Consider the following 14,007-nt stretch of genomic DNA (forward strand, 5'->3'; position numbering starts at 1 on the left):
CGCTGGGGATGCTGGCACGCTACAGCCAGCTTTGGATGAGCCTGGCGGGGATCTGGGAGCAACAGCCCCCGTTTTAGTCTCCTTCCCTCCCCTTTTGGCTTTGCTGTTGCCATTCAGAGTGAAAATAAACCAAAGTGCAGCACAAAAGGTCAGCAGGCGCAGAGGCCACCAGTGTGTTGCCAGCACGGCTGGCTGGGCAGTGGTGCAGCACCAGCAGCTGGTGCACATCTCCTGCCCCTCAGGCAGCTGCCCAAATTCCCCCCAACTCTCCTGTCTCTGGGTTGTGCCACTTTGGGGATGCCAAGGGTGGGGCTGAGCTGGGACATCAGTTTAAGTGTGGCTGTGCTGACGGTGCAGGCCCTGTGGGCTCTGGGATGGCACATCTCGTGTGGGGACAGAGGCTTTGGGAGTGGCTGTGATTCCTTGGAGTGCTGCCTGCTAGGTAACGGTTGTTGGGTGGTTTTGCTTCCTCCTTTATTGCATTTTTGCGCTCTCTGAGCTGGGATGAGGAACTGTATGTTCAGGATGGGTTTTGGGGAAAGTGTCTCTTCTTGGTGGGTGTGGTGCTTCCTCTAGCCCTAGCAGCCATCAGCATTTCTCCTTGGAAGTTTCTCAAAATGCACACAACCAAAATCTGAACACTGTGTCATAGTGGAGAAAGTATTTGTTTGAAAAAAATGTTCTACTTTCAGAACTGATTTTTCAATTATGGCTTTTGGGTTACATTAAAGGAAGCAAAGCTGGGATAAAACCAGGCTTTTACCCCATAAGTTCCCCCAAGCTTTACTATTTCTGTGCAGCTTTTAAGCCTCCAAAGACTCAAACATTGCCTCTCCTCTCCTTCCCACTAAAACCCCAGGGGATCAAGCTGTCCTGCATCTCTGTCCCCTTGCATGATGGTTGTCCCCCAAGCAAGGATGTCCAGTGACTCTGCACTGCCCAGGCTGAGTGGCCACCTTGGGCCTCTAGCCCTGCTTCATGCTCTGTAAAATTATATTTTTGGGCATTGAATTTACAGTTCTGAGAAGGGACTGCTGGCTCAGGGCCCTCTGCACTTAGCCACACATTCCAGGAGCCACACTCCAGGGGCACAGTCCCTGCCCCTCTGTGCTCTGCCTAGCACATCCCAGCTGGAATGGCTGCCCTCTATATGGGCTTGGAAGATGCTTTGGCAGTGTGGGAGCTCAGGATGTGGCTGTCAGCTCTGAGGAGGCTTTAAAACAGCCTGACACAGATGCAGCACTGGGGATTTCTGGGCAGCGTGCAGCCGTGCTTGGATTTGGGATTCCCAAACAAATGCCCATCTCCTTGGTGACTCAGAGTTTCTCTATTTTCCCACCCATTTTCCCATCTCCAGAGTCCCTTCCAGGAAAACACAAGGAGGCAAGATCAGATTTTTCAGCCTAAAAAAATCCTGCCTGAAACTTTCTAACTTTTCTCCTGTCCTGCATTAAATCAGTGCACTGGAACCTGTGCCCATGGCCACACACCTCACTGTAGCACAGCCCCCAAGCCCCCTGCTCCTGTCTTTTTAGGAGGGGCTGGCATTTTCACAGCCCTATGGTCCTAACCTCTTGCAGGCTGACTCATATGTACTGTCTGGCTAATTTTAGTCTGGGCTGGGGAGCTGGGAAGGGGAAAAGTGAGTAGCTGTGAAATTAATTTAATTACCTAAGCTGCAATGGATTTCTTGCAGCTGCTCTGGGTAGTGCCTCATCCCTGTCACTCAGGATGTCCTGCCTTAGATGCTGGTACCCAGCCTGTGCAGAGATCCATGGTCTGGTTTTGGCTCAGATCTTTCCTAGGGTTGTTGGCCAGGGACATCAGCCCAAGGGAGGGACTCCTTCCCTCTCCATATGCAAATGGAGCACAGCGATGCTGTGGGGGAAGGAGTGGGACCTATGACAGTCTTTTTCCTTGCATGTCTCTGCTCCAGCTCAGAACGTGGAGCCGTGCATTGGCGTTGCTGATGGTGAGCAGGCCAGCTTGCCAGCAGGCTGAGCCAGAGCCCAGCTGTTATGACTAATAATAACAATAATAATGTTTGTAATGCTAATTACTACTGCAGAGCTGCTTTGGGCATGGCCAGCCTGGAGGCAGGGACCAGCAAGGCTGCCTGGCCCATAGGATTTGATGCCAGTGGATCTTGTGTAGGGCAGGCTGAGGTGTGACATGGCTACGTGGCTTGGGGGAATGGGACTGAAGCTGCAGCCCCTTGCTCTGGTGCAGCTTTTGGTGGGGCCTGTGGGGCTGTCACAGGGATGGGGTCCAGCCTGGGTGGAACAGGAGGTAGGGGACAATGTATAAGAGAGGACTGGCTGTGGTGTCTGCCATGGCTGGTAATGGCCAGCCCAGCACGCTGCTCCTGGCACGGGACAGCTTGGCGGCTCTAAAGGAAAATTGCTTTTCTTGCTCGTGGGCTCTGGTTTCAAGCTGGGCTGGGAGTGAAGTGTTGGATGCTGCAATGGAAATAGCTGGAGTTGCCCGCTGGTCTGCTGCTGGAGATGGCTGGCAGAGGTGGGCTGCAGAGAGCACAGGGCACTGTCATCAGTGCTGTGTGAGTCAGCGCAGGCTGGGCAGTGTCACTGGCTCTATTTTTAGGGGCTGTGGATGAACAGGGAGCAGGACGTGTTCTCTGTGGCATCCTGGGTGGGAGGGACGCTGACTCAGAGCAGGGTGAAGGGGCTGTGGCAGGCAGAGGGATCGTGGTCTCATGTTCCAGCCCCCTCAGAGAAAGAGGTGACTCCTCTCCCTGTGTCCTGGCTGGGGTCTTCAGCATTCTTGAAGCAACTTCAAGGTCTTGAGTGAGCCAGATGTGTTTTTGTACAACCTCTGGTGAAGAGGTAGGGAGAAATGTTGAGCTGGAGGAGGTCAGCTCAAGCGCCTTCACTGGTGTGAAATGTGGGTCCTGGGAAGGGTGTGGCCCCTTTTCCATGCACGCTGTAGGCTCATCTGTTTTCACCTCTCTCTTGCTGCAGAGCCCAGGAGCTATGTGGAGTCAGTGGCGCGCACGGCCACCACGGGCAGGGGAGGGACACTGCCCGCTGCCCAGCCCGCTGCTCAGCCCGCAGGCCCAGAGGTGCCCACCAGGAATGGCACTTTCTCCAACTCCTTCATCGCCCCCAGCCCTGTCTCCACCAGCAGCCCTATTCACAGCATGGATGGGTAAGGCAGTGGGAGCACGTCCCAGGGGCTGGTGGGGCTGGGGCTGAGCCCTGCCTGGTGCACAGGCTGAGAATCACAGAGTCACAGAATCATTAGGGTTGGAAAAGACATCCAAGATCATCACAGAGTCCAGCCTTTGACTGAACACCACCAAGCCAACTAAATCTGAGCACTAAGTGCCATGTTCAGTTGTTTCTTGAACGTCTCCAGGGATGGTGCTTGTTCCCACATGGAAACTGCCTTTGCAAAGACCCCCATCTCTCCATGCAGGGTTTAGGTATCCCAGCCAGCTGTACACTTTGGTGTCCTGAGAACACAAATCTGGGTCACTGCTGGTTACTTGGTGGTTACTGGACCTCAGAAACCTCTCACCTGGCCCCTGGAGTTGGAAGAGAGATGGCTTGTGCTAACCCCTAGCCCTGTGTTAGGCTGAGCATACGTCCTCTGGGGTGAGATGAAGCCATTGTCCCTGTTCCCTGTCTACCCTGCCCACGAGCTGTTCTGCAACCACACAGGCTGGCAGGGCAGGATAAATCAGGGGTTTGCTGGGAGCAGAGCTGGAAAATGGCTCTGTTCCCCAGAGAGACATACTTAGAGATGGAACTGGGATTTATGGTGGAGCTAAAGCTGTGTCCATGATGCTGGCTGGACCCATCCCACGGTTGCCTCTGAACAACCAAGTAGCTGCCTGGCTCCGTGCCTCAGTTTCCCTGTGTGCCACATGCAGGAAGGTGCCACTTCCAGTCAGCAGCAGGAATGAGTGATGGAGCTGAATTCTGGCTTTCTTTGTCTCTCCCTAGGGCGTCCCTCCGCAGCTACCCATCGGAAGGCAGCCCCCATGGCACGGTTACACCTCCCCATGCCTCAGCTGAGCCCTTGTACCGCTCGCCTGTTGGCTCACAGATGCCCTCTGCTCACAGCAGCTACCAAAACTCGTCTCCATCTTCATTTGCAATGGTCCAAGGAGGGGTCCCGGGCTCGGCATACAGCAGCCCTGACTACCCTGATGGCCGAGCTGCTGGGCCAGAACCCAGAATCCTTCAGCCAGAACCCCAGGCTCGGTCACAGCCACAGATCAATGTGGTGGGGGTCCACACCCTGCCAGGGAGCCCCCGCAGCCTGCACCGGACAGTGGCTACGAATACCCCGCCCAGCCCTGGCTTCGGGCGAAGAGCCATCAACCCCAGCATGAGCGCTGCTCCCGGCAGCCCCGGGCTGGGCAGGCATGCTGTGATGGCCCATGGCAACCTGGCGGCCCCACCAGGCAGCCCCAGCCTGTCCAGGCACCAAGCAGCGGCGGCCACATCCCCTGGCAGCCCTCTGTATGGCTATTCCAGCCCAGAGGAAAGGCACCTGACCCTGTCTCGGCAGAGCAGCTCCTCTGGCTACCAGCCTCCCTCCACGCCGTCCTTCCCCGTGTCCCCGGCATACTACCCCGGCACAAGCACGCCGCACTCCTCCTCCCCGGACTCGGCTGCCTACCGCCAGGGCAGCCCCACCTCGCAGCCTGCTCTGCCCGAGAAGCGGCGCATGTCGGCCGGGGACCGCTCCAACAGCCTCCCCAACTATGCCACTGTCAATGGCAAGGTGTCCTCTCCCCTCTCCAGTGGCATGTCCAGCCCCAGCGGCGGGAGCGCCGTCGCCTTCTCCCACACTCTGCCGGACTTCTCCAAGTTCTCCATGCCAGGTAAGGGATGCTCTTGGAGGTTCCTGTGTTCCCCCTGCCCTACTCAGGGCTCTCCCCTCCTCCTCCTTGCTGGCTGTCAGGAAAGGGATTGCAGCCGTGTCCTGATTTACCCCTCCTGTCCATCCGCAAACCAAAGGCACCGCTGGGGCTGGGGCCATTTCCTGCGCTTTCTGACAAATCCAAACAGGAAAAACACCGACTAGCATCTCTGGCATAAACAGCTTCCAGAGATGTGTGTGAGGAGATGAAAGCTCCTGGAGGCGATTTTTCTCTTGCCGTGGGGATGCACTGACCTCTTGGCCTCATTCCCAGAGGGCTTTACCCCACTGGGACCCCGCTGCCTCCTCATTTCCAATGGTGCCGTGCCCCAGGTGCCATCCTGCCTGGTACGCTTTTGCCAGCTCTGGTTACAGACACCTTGGTGACGTCAAGATTGGGCTGATAGGAGCAGGGAAATAAAGCTGTGGGGCAGCGGTGGCTCCGGCTGCTGGGCCAGTTTTCCTGCTGAGCAGGCAGCCCTTTGTGGGCACTCTGGCACTCGTCCTGGCCCTGTGACTCCTGTGGCCAAGGACCTTTCCCAGGGGGGAAGCATGAGCAATTAAAACCCGTAACAATTAACAAGCAGCTTGGAGAGGGGAGTGAGCCCCCTGCCTCTCCGAAGGTGACCAGATTGCTGAGGGCTGATAACATGTCTCCAGCAGAGATGCTATCCAATCCTCTTGGTTGTTTGCCTGGTTGTTTTAGGAAAGCAGGTGATTGTAAATGTTGCCTGAGTAAATGACAGCTTCACAGCCAGAGGACCAGCTCCCCTTGGGGCTGTGCCTCTGGTGGGCACTGAACAAGGCACAGTCAGGCTGGGGCTGCTTTGCCTGGGGTAGATTGACCTGTCCAGTTACTCTTCACAGAGCAAAGATAAGGGAAGAAATTTACTTTTATGAAGTGTGATCCAAATCTTGAACATTAGAGAGCAGTGAAGGTCCTCTGAAGTCAGGATCTCTCCGGCACCTCCGGACATACCTGTTTCCTCCAACAGTTTTTATTTCACCTGGCCAACTTTTAAATGAACAATTCCCATTTCATCTCTGGCTGTGTGCCATAGGGGCTCATCTGACACACAGCCCTTTGAGGCCCCTCGTGCTTAGATTTAGCTTTAGATGCCCAGCAGCCCCATAAGCTCCAGGTAGTGATCAGCCTGTCTGGGTATGGGGAACTGGGCTGAGGTTAGTGCAATGGGCTGGATCTGAAAGGAGGTGGACTGGATGCTTTGGCTGGATGTAGAGTTTCAGATACAGCATCTTTTAACTTTTTTCTTTTCTTCCCTTTCCTGCAGACATCAGTCCTGAGACTCGTGCCAATGTCAAGTTTGTGCAGGATACTTCCAAGTACTGGTACAAACCAGACATCTCTAGGGAGCAGGGTAAGTAGATGACACGGGGTTGGGAGTTGGTGTGTGTCTGGGATCACAGGGATTACCAAGGATTTCCTTTATGGATTGGGTTGAGAGTGAAGGTGAATAATGACTGCTCAGGCTGCTGCAGATGTGGGATTGAAGCCCCATTTAGCTTCAGGTTTGTGTGATGTGAGCTCTTCAAACCTTCCTCTTGGTAGAAGAGCTCCAGTCCCTGCAGTGTGTAGTGGATCTATGTTTGCAGTTCAGGGTGCAAAACACCTGGATATTGAGCTAATAATGCTCAGAGGTATCTTGGAAACATGGCTAAAAAGAGTGGGGAGAACAAGGAGGTGGCAGGATACCTTCAGGAGCATGGTCCCAGCATTTGGGCCTTGGCTCCTGCTTGCTCTCCAGGCTGGTTGCTCAGACGTAGGCAGGGTGGGAACTGGAGATGCCCACACAAGGGCAGGGGAGGTGGGGGGACATGAGCCTGAGCCTGGCAACCCACTCAGCCATGCAGGAGGCACGGTAACATTGTGGTGCCTGGAGCTGGGGCACCCTGTCCAGCCCTCACCTGCTGATGTCTTGAGGGTGTGTTGGTTCTCACTGTGCCTCTCTGAGCTCTGCCGTTCTCTCCTGCAGCCATTGCCCTGCTGAAGGACAGGGAGCCGGGGGCTTTCATCATCCGGGACAGCCACTCCTTCCGGGGAGCCTATGGCCTCGCCATGAAAGTTGCCTCTCCGCCTCCCACGGTCATGCAGCAGAACAAGAAAGGTATTGTGCGCCCTTCTCCTTCCCACGCCCAGATGCCTTCCATCCTTCAGCCAGGGTGAGCGGGCAGCTGGGGCTGCTGAGCCAGTCGTGCCCTTGGGTATGTGCTGATGTGGCAGGATCCCTGCCTCCCAGGGCACAGGGAAGCACCAGGCATCCTGTGCCCTGAGCTGTGGAGGGCTCAGGAGCACCTACATCTTGGATTTCAGTATAATGAAAGGGATACAGCCTCTCCAGCCCACCAGCACTGTGGGGCAGCTTGGCTTGAGGTTGACCATGTGCAAAGGGACAGATCTGAGGAGGGTGTGTGTAGTGTTAGGGACCCATCTCTTGAGCTGGAGCACTGGTTCCTTAATAGTACTGCATAGCAATAGGAGGAGGGTGGCTGTGGTGTGAGAACCTCTCATCTCTTCCCAGGAGACTTGGCCAATGAGCTGGTGAGGCACTTCCTCATCGAGACAAGCTCACGAGGTGTGAAACTAAAAGGATGTCCCAACGAGCCTAATTTTGGTAAGTGCCCCCAGCGTGCTTTCCACATGAGGGGTTGGGTTGGGAGAGCCTTGCCTTCCCCATACTGTCAAAGCAGAACTGTCTGGGAGAGCCTGTTACTGCCTCTTGTCCCTGTGTAACTGAATGCTGTGGGCTTTCGGAGCCTCTGTGTTCATGCACACTCATGAGAACACACAAACATGCCAGTATGCATAGGGACATACCTTTCTACACACACATGTAGGACAGCTGATGCTGCTCGGAGGGTGGAGGGCAGGGGCTCCCCTTGTTCCATTTATTCCATGACTAATGTTGTCTGAGGAGCTGCATGAAGACCTCTGCTGTGCTTTTTGTTCCTAAAGTGGCCCAGGCACCTCTTTCCCCTCCCTGAGCCATCTGTGGAGGGCTACTCAGTGCTTTCAGTGAGAGGAACTGCCTCATGTGGCATTAGGACCACATGTGGCAGTTCATTAGTGAAGAAATTCACCTAAAAGCCTGTTTCCATCCCCCCAGAGCAATGGTGACCTAATCAGGGAAAGCTGGAGTTTCTTGTTCCTTTCCCTGGTTAATGGTTATCATACTTTGGATTGTGCGGTTCCATAGCCCAATGATTTTGCAAAAGGATCATTGTATTAACCCAGCAGGTGCAAACAATTCTTTATCTGGCAACACTGGCCCTGTGCTGACCATCTTCCCTCTCTCCCCAGGCTGTCTCTCGGCGCTGGTGTACCAGCACTCCATCACGCCCTTGGCGCTGCCCTGCAAGCTGGTCATTCCTGACCGAGGTAAGAGCATTGCTTCTGTCCTCACAGCCTGCAGGGAGGGAGTAGGTTTCCAAGCAGGGAGCACCAGTAACCATCCCATGTCTCCTAGATCCCATGGAGGAAAAGAAAGACTCTGCGTCAGCCACCAACTCAGCCACGGACCTCCTCAAACAGGGTGCAGGTGAGTTGACAGGGGTTGTCATGGGGTGAACTTGGCTTGGGAGAACTGCCTGACTCCGTGTCTGCTGTCTCCCTTTGCAGCCTGCAACGTCCTCTTCATCAACTCAGTGGAGATGGAGTCTCTGACGGGCCCCCAGGCCATCTCGAAGGCTGTTGCTGAGACGCTGGTGGCTGACCCCACGCCCACAGCTACCATTGTTCACTTCAAAGTCTCTGCACAAGGCATCACCTTAACGGACAACCAGAGGAAGTAAGAGCCTCTATGGCCACATCTCTGGCCAAAGCCAGTGTTGGCTCATTCCCAGAGCCAACAGGGATGTGATTCAGAAAGTGTGTTGGTGAAGGATGTCCCTGGGATGGCATCAACCTGGTCATGGACATTGCTGGGCTTTGTCCTTGACTCTTGGAACAGCCTATGGGAGACCTATGGCAGCGTCCCCTGGGCTGGTGGAGCTGGGTTGTGGTGAGACAGTGGTGAAGCTTCCCTGGCCCTGATATTCCCCATTTTGTGTTTCAGATTGTTCTTCCGAAGACACTACCCCCTCAATACTGTCACCTTCTGTGACTTGGACCCCCAGGAACGAAAGTGAGTGTCCCAGCCTGGGGGTAATGCATGACCCCCAGCCCTTCCACTCCTCTAGCCTCCTGGGTTGCTTGGAGCAGGGCCTTTGCTTGCTCTCTCCTCTGCTCTTGCAGAGAGCAGGAATGCAAGGTCCCCTTGGATACTGTGGTGCAGTGCCAGCTTCTTCTGGTGACTTTTTGGTGTCTCCAAGCACCTTCATGCTGAGGGAGAGGTGCATCATATTTCCATAAAGCCAAGCCTGTGCAGAGCCAGGCTGGTCTTCCAGCATTGATGTGGTGGCCCCCATCATTGCCCTGTCTCTCTGTGGGGTGCAGGAGGGACCATCTCTCACACCTTCTCTTCTCCTTGCAGGTGGACTAAAACTGATGGCAGTGGCCCAGCCAAGTAAGTACTTTCTGTGCTTCCCAGCAGATTCCTCCCAGCTGCTGTTGAGGTGGTTTCTGCCTGTGTTTGGGCATTGGCTGGGAGATGCCCTGTGCAGGGTGTCCTGGCTGTGTTTGAGGTGGACTCAGCTCCTCACTGCAGGAGTGTTTCACCCAAGCATGAGATCATAGTCTTGGGAACTCTGGATGCATCTTTTAGTCCCAGATTCCTGGTCAGAGCAGGCATGGCTCTTGCTGAACTGACCAAACTGGAAACTCTCCCAACATTGGGAGAGCTGGGGAGTCATTGGGAACCAGGTTATGGAGCAGAGCTGGGGTTATGCTGATGGTATGTGAGCTACTGGTCATCTCTTCCCTTTCTTCCTGTCCTGACCCATGGGAGAACAGAGCTGTTGGCTGAGCCCATTTGCAGGGGCCAGCTCCCACTAATTTTAGCCATTGTGTGAGCAAAGGGGTTTTTATTAGGATGTCCAGCTGCTGGGATATTTCCCCTCCCCAATTAGAAATGCCATAGCCTGGGCCTGTCTCACATTCTGTTCCCCCTGTATTTATAACTTGAGTTTGCACATTCTAATTAAAAAAAAATAAGGGACATTTTATTCATCAGGGGAGAGACAGACAGAAATAACCAGATGGTCTCATTCAGCTTCCTGTGTCCTTGCGCGGCCTTGATCTCTTGGAGGGTTTGCCCCAATGGCCAGCGCATCTCACCTCTGGCTTCAAGAGGCCAAACCAAGGCAATGCTATGACCATCTGGAAGGTCCCTTCTTTGGGATGGACTTGGGAAGGGTGGCAGAGATGTTCAGAGCAAGGGCGGTTGGGTCAAGAAATGATTGAAACTTTGCCTTCAAAGAAACTGCAGCAAAGGGAAGAGGAGATGGGCCTTCATGCAGGCTGGTTTGGGATGTATCCCTCTGTGTTGTGAGACGTGGATGTTAAAGAGGGGAAGTGGGACAAAACCATGTTGGAAGAGGGTGGTGGTAATCTGTGCAGGAGTAATATTGAGGCTCTTGCCTTCTCCTCGCACAGGCTCTTCGGATTTGTGGCCAGGAAGCAAGGGAGCACCACAGACAACATCTGCCACCTCTTTGCTGAGCTGGACCCAGACCAGCCAGCTGCAGCCATCGTCAACTTTGTCTCCAGGGTCATGCTTGGCTCCGGCCAGAAGAGATGAGCTGGCACTTGCGGGTGATTCTTGAATTTTGGAGAAGGACTTGGAGCTGATCCGAGAAGGAGTGTGAGGAAGTGCATTGTGGGAGAGGGAAGTGAATTGGGGGGGGGGAAGGGTTGGAATTTTGGAGGAAAACAGCAAACAACAAAAAAACACCAACAAAACCCCTAAAAACTCAACACAAGCCAAACACACACGCAGAGGAACCAAAGCCACGCACCTACGAAGGAGAGCCACAAAGTCACGCCAGAGGGGATGCATGTCCCATTGCAGGGAAGGTGACCAAAGCAAAGGCGGCAGTGAGGGGTGTGTTTCCAGCTTTCAGCATCATGGCCTCAAGTGGTGACATCCATTTGGGACTGAATGTGGGACCATGACTGGTGTTTTCCATCTGGAAAAAAAAGAGGCAACCGGCAAAAGCCATGGAAGAAGCTTCATCCCAGCAGCTCCATCTGCTGTGTGTTTGAACTGACCTGTAGGAGATAATGGCATGCACTGGGTCTATGGGACACCAGAGGAGATGCTCTCAGAAACCTTCCCTTGTCCAGCTGCAGAGGAGGGTCCTCACTGGTCCCTGTGCATCCCCTAAAACCTGCTCACGACCTGGTAACTTGCTGGGGACATGGGGAAATTGGTCCTGAACCTTCCAATCCCTGGGGAGCTTGGTCATGGGCTGACCTTTGCTGACCCAGAGGCCAGCACCAGTCACAGGTGAGACGCTGTGAGTCCACCCGGAGAGGGGGGTCACGCTGTTTCTCCACTACTCCAGGGGTTTTTGTGCCCCCCAGCCTGTGAGGAGGTGTGGGGGCTCCTGCCACCCAGCACTTGGGAAAGGTGGATACTCCCCAGGAACCTGGAGGATGCAGAAAGTCGCCTCCTCTCCGGTCTTCCTCTTTTCCCTCCCGTCACTAGTCCTCTTTGACAGTTTTCTCCTGCGGCCTGTCACATTCTCCTAACACAAAAAAAAAAAAAGCAAAACAGAAAGGAAAGGAATAGTTGTAATAATAATAATGATTATAATAATAGCGGATGCTGGCACAGGTGGGTTCCCTGTGCAAAGCAGCAGACCCGTGGCTACCCTATCTAGCTCTTCGGAGACACGCAAGCGGTTTTTAAATTGCATGGACATTCAAGTTGCACGAAAGGCAAACGACTACAAGTAACTCAGGCGCTTTTTTTCTCCTTTTGTTTTGGAGGCCACGTTAAAAAAAAACAAAGAAGGAAGAAAATTAAAAAAACAAGAAAAAAAAGAAAGGGGCCTGCAGTGGCTGGGCAGCTTTGGCTCAGTGGGGAGGTCACAGGTCCTCTGAGAGCCACCCTGGTTGATGCATGTGTACCCCCTAAACCATCTGGTTCGAGGTTATGCCCCTGAAATGCACCATAGTTTTGCAATGATTTCAGTGCTGTTGGCTTTTCCCTTAGCTTTGGTAGGTGAGGAGGGCAAGTTGGGTGGAGAGAGGGGCAGAGGGCCTCTGTGCCACTGCAGGGGGAGAGATCATGGTGGGGGTGCAGCAGGTGGAGGTCCCGGCCCTATGGTGCTGGGGAGGGGGCAGAGGATGTTTCGGTCACATATGCAGGTTTAGGGCAGGGGGAATGGTCCAGCTGGAGCTGCAGGATCATTGCTGAGCCCTCTGCTGCAAATATTCCCCCTGAGAGCTTTTTTTGACAAAGTTTTCAGTTCAAAGTGGCCCAAATAGTCTTTTGGGGACAAAAATTAGACACATAGCACTGCAGTCCCCTGGAGGGCTTGTCTCCCATGGACCACCCTTGGCTTGATAGCTATAATATATTTACAAGCTATACTGACAAAATACTGTAAGCTAATGAAATTTTAAGGAGGAGAAAAAAGGTTAAATTTACGCTCCAAAAATATTTATTTTCGCCATATCGCTTTCTGCGCATCATATCTCCCCCACTATATCCCCCCCTTCCCCTGCCCTGGGGAAACACCTGCATGTTAAAAGAAAATCCAGAGCAAGGCAAAATACAGATGGGGGAAGAGGCGGGGGCCCCAGAGTGGGGTGGCTGCGTGTGAGCAGTGCGTGTGTGCGGGGTGTGTGTGTGTGTGTGGGGGGGGGAGCGAGCGGCGCGCCAGGGCCACGGGCTCTGCTGATGGACTGAGGTGTGAAAGGAGGGGTAGCGAGGAGCTGGTTGTGAGATGGTGGTGGGACAGGAGGTCCTGGGAGGGCTTTCCCCCTCCCCGGCTCCCTGGCCGCACAGATGCAGAGATCTTTTAATTTTTGACATTTCCAAAAAGTGATTCCCTCCTTCTGCGAAATTCAAGCGAGACAAGAGATGATCTCACCCGTAATCTCCTCACCCTGCCATTCGCCCATCAGAGAAAACACTGTGTTTATAGATATATAAAGATATATTTTTGAAAGCCTCTATTTTTCAGACTTGGTTTTCTCACTGCTAAGAAAAGAGATTATAATAATGTAATTTTATTTTAATCTGCTGCCTTGGAAACTGGTGCTTGGAACTCCTATTTCTCTTTATCTCCCCATACAAATGAAGCAGATCTAAGCACCTCAGAGATGTTGCATAGAAGCCAACCCCAGCAGATACCTGCCAATGGCATCACACTTGCTTCGGGCCCTGAGCCTCTCCCAGCTTCCCCACTAATCCACTAGCTGAAAATTTAGACTGTATCCAAATCTCAAACACTAACAAAATCATCTGATGATTGTATTATTTTTTAACACACAGCTAATCACCTTCCAATGATGTAGCCGGGTGTTTATGAGCTCCCTTTAAAGGCACTTTTTTCCCCTTTAACTCCTTTTTAAAAGAAGGTTTTAAGGTGTAACAACCCTTTCTGTCCCCGGGAGAGACCATCAGCAGCATTTAGGATTGCCCAGGTCCTGGAGCTGGTGGGGACCTAGTGTTGATATTTTTTCCTTATGAAAGGGACAGAAAATACTCTTTGGGGTTTTTTTTCCTTCATTTTTTTTTTTAAGTGCAGTCATGCTATTTGAGATTCGAGCTTGCAGGAGTTAAGCCCAGCATATGTTTCATTGTAATCACACTGCCGTTGTCAGCAGCTGGATGGTATCTCTCTCTCTCTCGCTCACACACACACACACACACACACACACAAACACACAAACACACACACACACACAAACACACACATCCCTCCTTCCTACACAAAGAACTGCATATATTCTTGCCAAAGATATCCTTAAAAACGCACTTTTCCCCACATATATATAGATAGATATATATTATTTTTTTTTGTGTGTGTGTAAATTTATTGTACGTGCCCTTTTTGTGTCAGTTTGTTCTTTGGAGAAGCCCGTCCTGCCTTTGCTGTCGACATTGCTGTCTATTGGGAAATGCTCCCTGGGGAGGTAATTTGCTGTCTGTCCTGCTCAGTGGCACCTGCAATGCACAAAATGTTGGGTTCCCATTCAATGGGGCT

At 53.1% G+C, this 14,007-nt stretch overlaps 1 protein-coding gene across 13 annotated transcripts in view; it reads left to right on the plus strand.

Moving 5' to 3' along the window:
• The window catches only part of TNS1 (tensin 1), a 68,051-nt gene extending 54,383 nt beyond the window's left edge, over nt 1–13,668 (plus strand). For all 13 annotated transcript variants that reach the window (XM_054277522.1, XM_054277525.1, XM_054277528.1 and 10 more), the window contains 11 exons: nt 2,979–3,165; nt 3,966–4,852; nt 6,183–6,269; nt 6,885–7,016; nt 7,431–7,523; nt 8,210–8,287; nt 8,376–8,447; nt 8,528–8,696; nt 8,964–9,032; nt 9,381–9,413; nt 10,442–13,668. In XM_054277522.1, the coding sequence (XP_054133497.1) occupies nt 2,979–3,165; nt 3,966–4,852; nt 6,183–6,269; nt 6,885–7,016; nt 7,431–7,523; nt 8,210–8,287; nt 8,376–8,447; nt 8,528–8,696; nt 8,964–9,032; nt 9,381–9,413; nt 10,442–10,586 (1,952 nt within the window). In that variant the 3' untranslated portion in view covers nt 10,587–13,668. The remainder of the gene's footprint in view (nt 1–2,978; nt 3,166–3,965; nt 4,853–6,182; nt 6,270–6,884; nt 7,017–7,430; nt 7,524–8,209; nt 8,288–8,375; nt 8,448–8,527; nt 8,697–8,963; nt 9,033–9,380; nt 9,414–10,441) is intronic.
• Nucleotides 13,669–14,007: the final 339 nt, after the last annotated feature.

This window comes from Melozone crissalis, unplaced genomic scaffold (assembly GCF_028551555.1).
Source record: "Melozone crissalis strain CALT ecotype California unplaced genomic scaffold, PUWL_Pcris_2 ptg000023l_1, whole genome shotgun sequence".
NCBI lineage: Eukaryota > Metazoa > Chordata > Aves > Passeriformes > Passerellidae > Melozone > Melozone crissalis.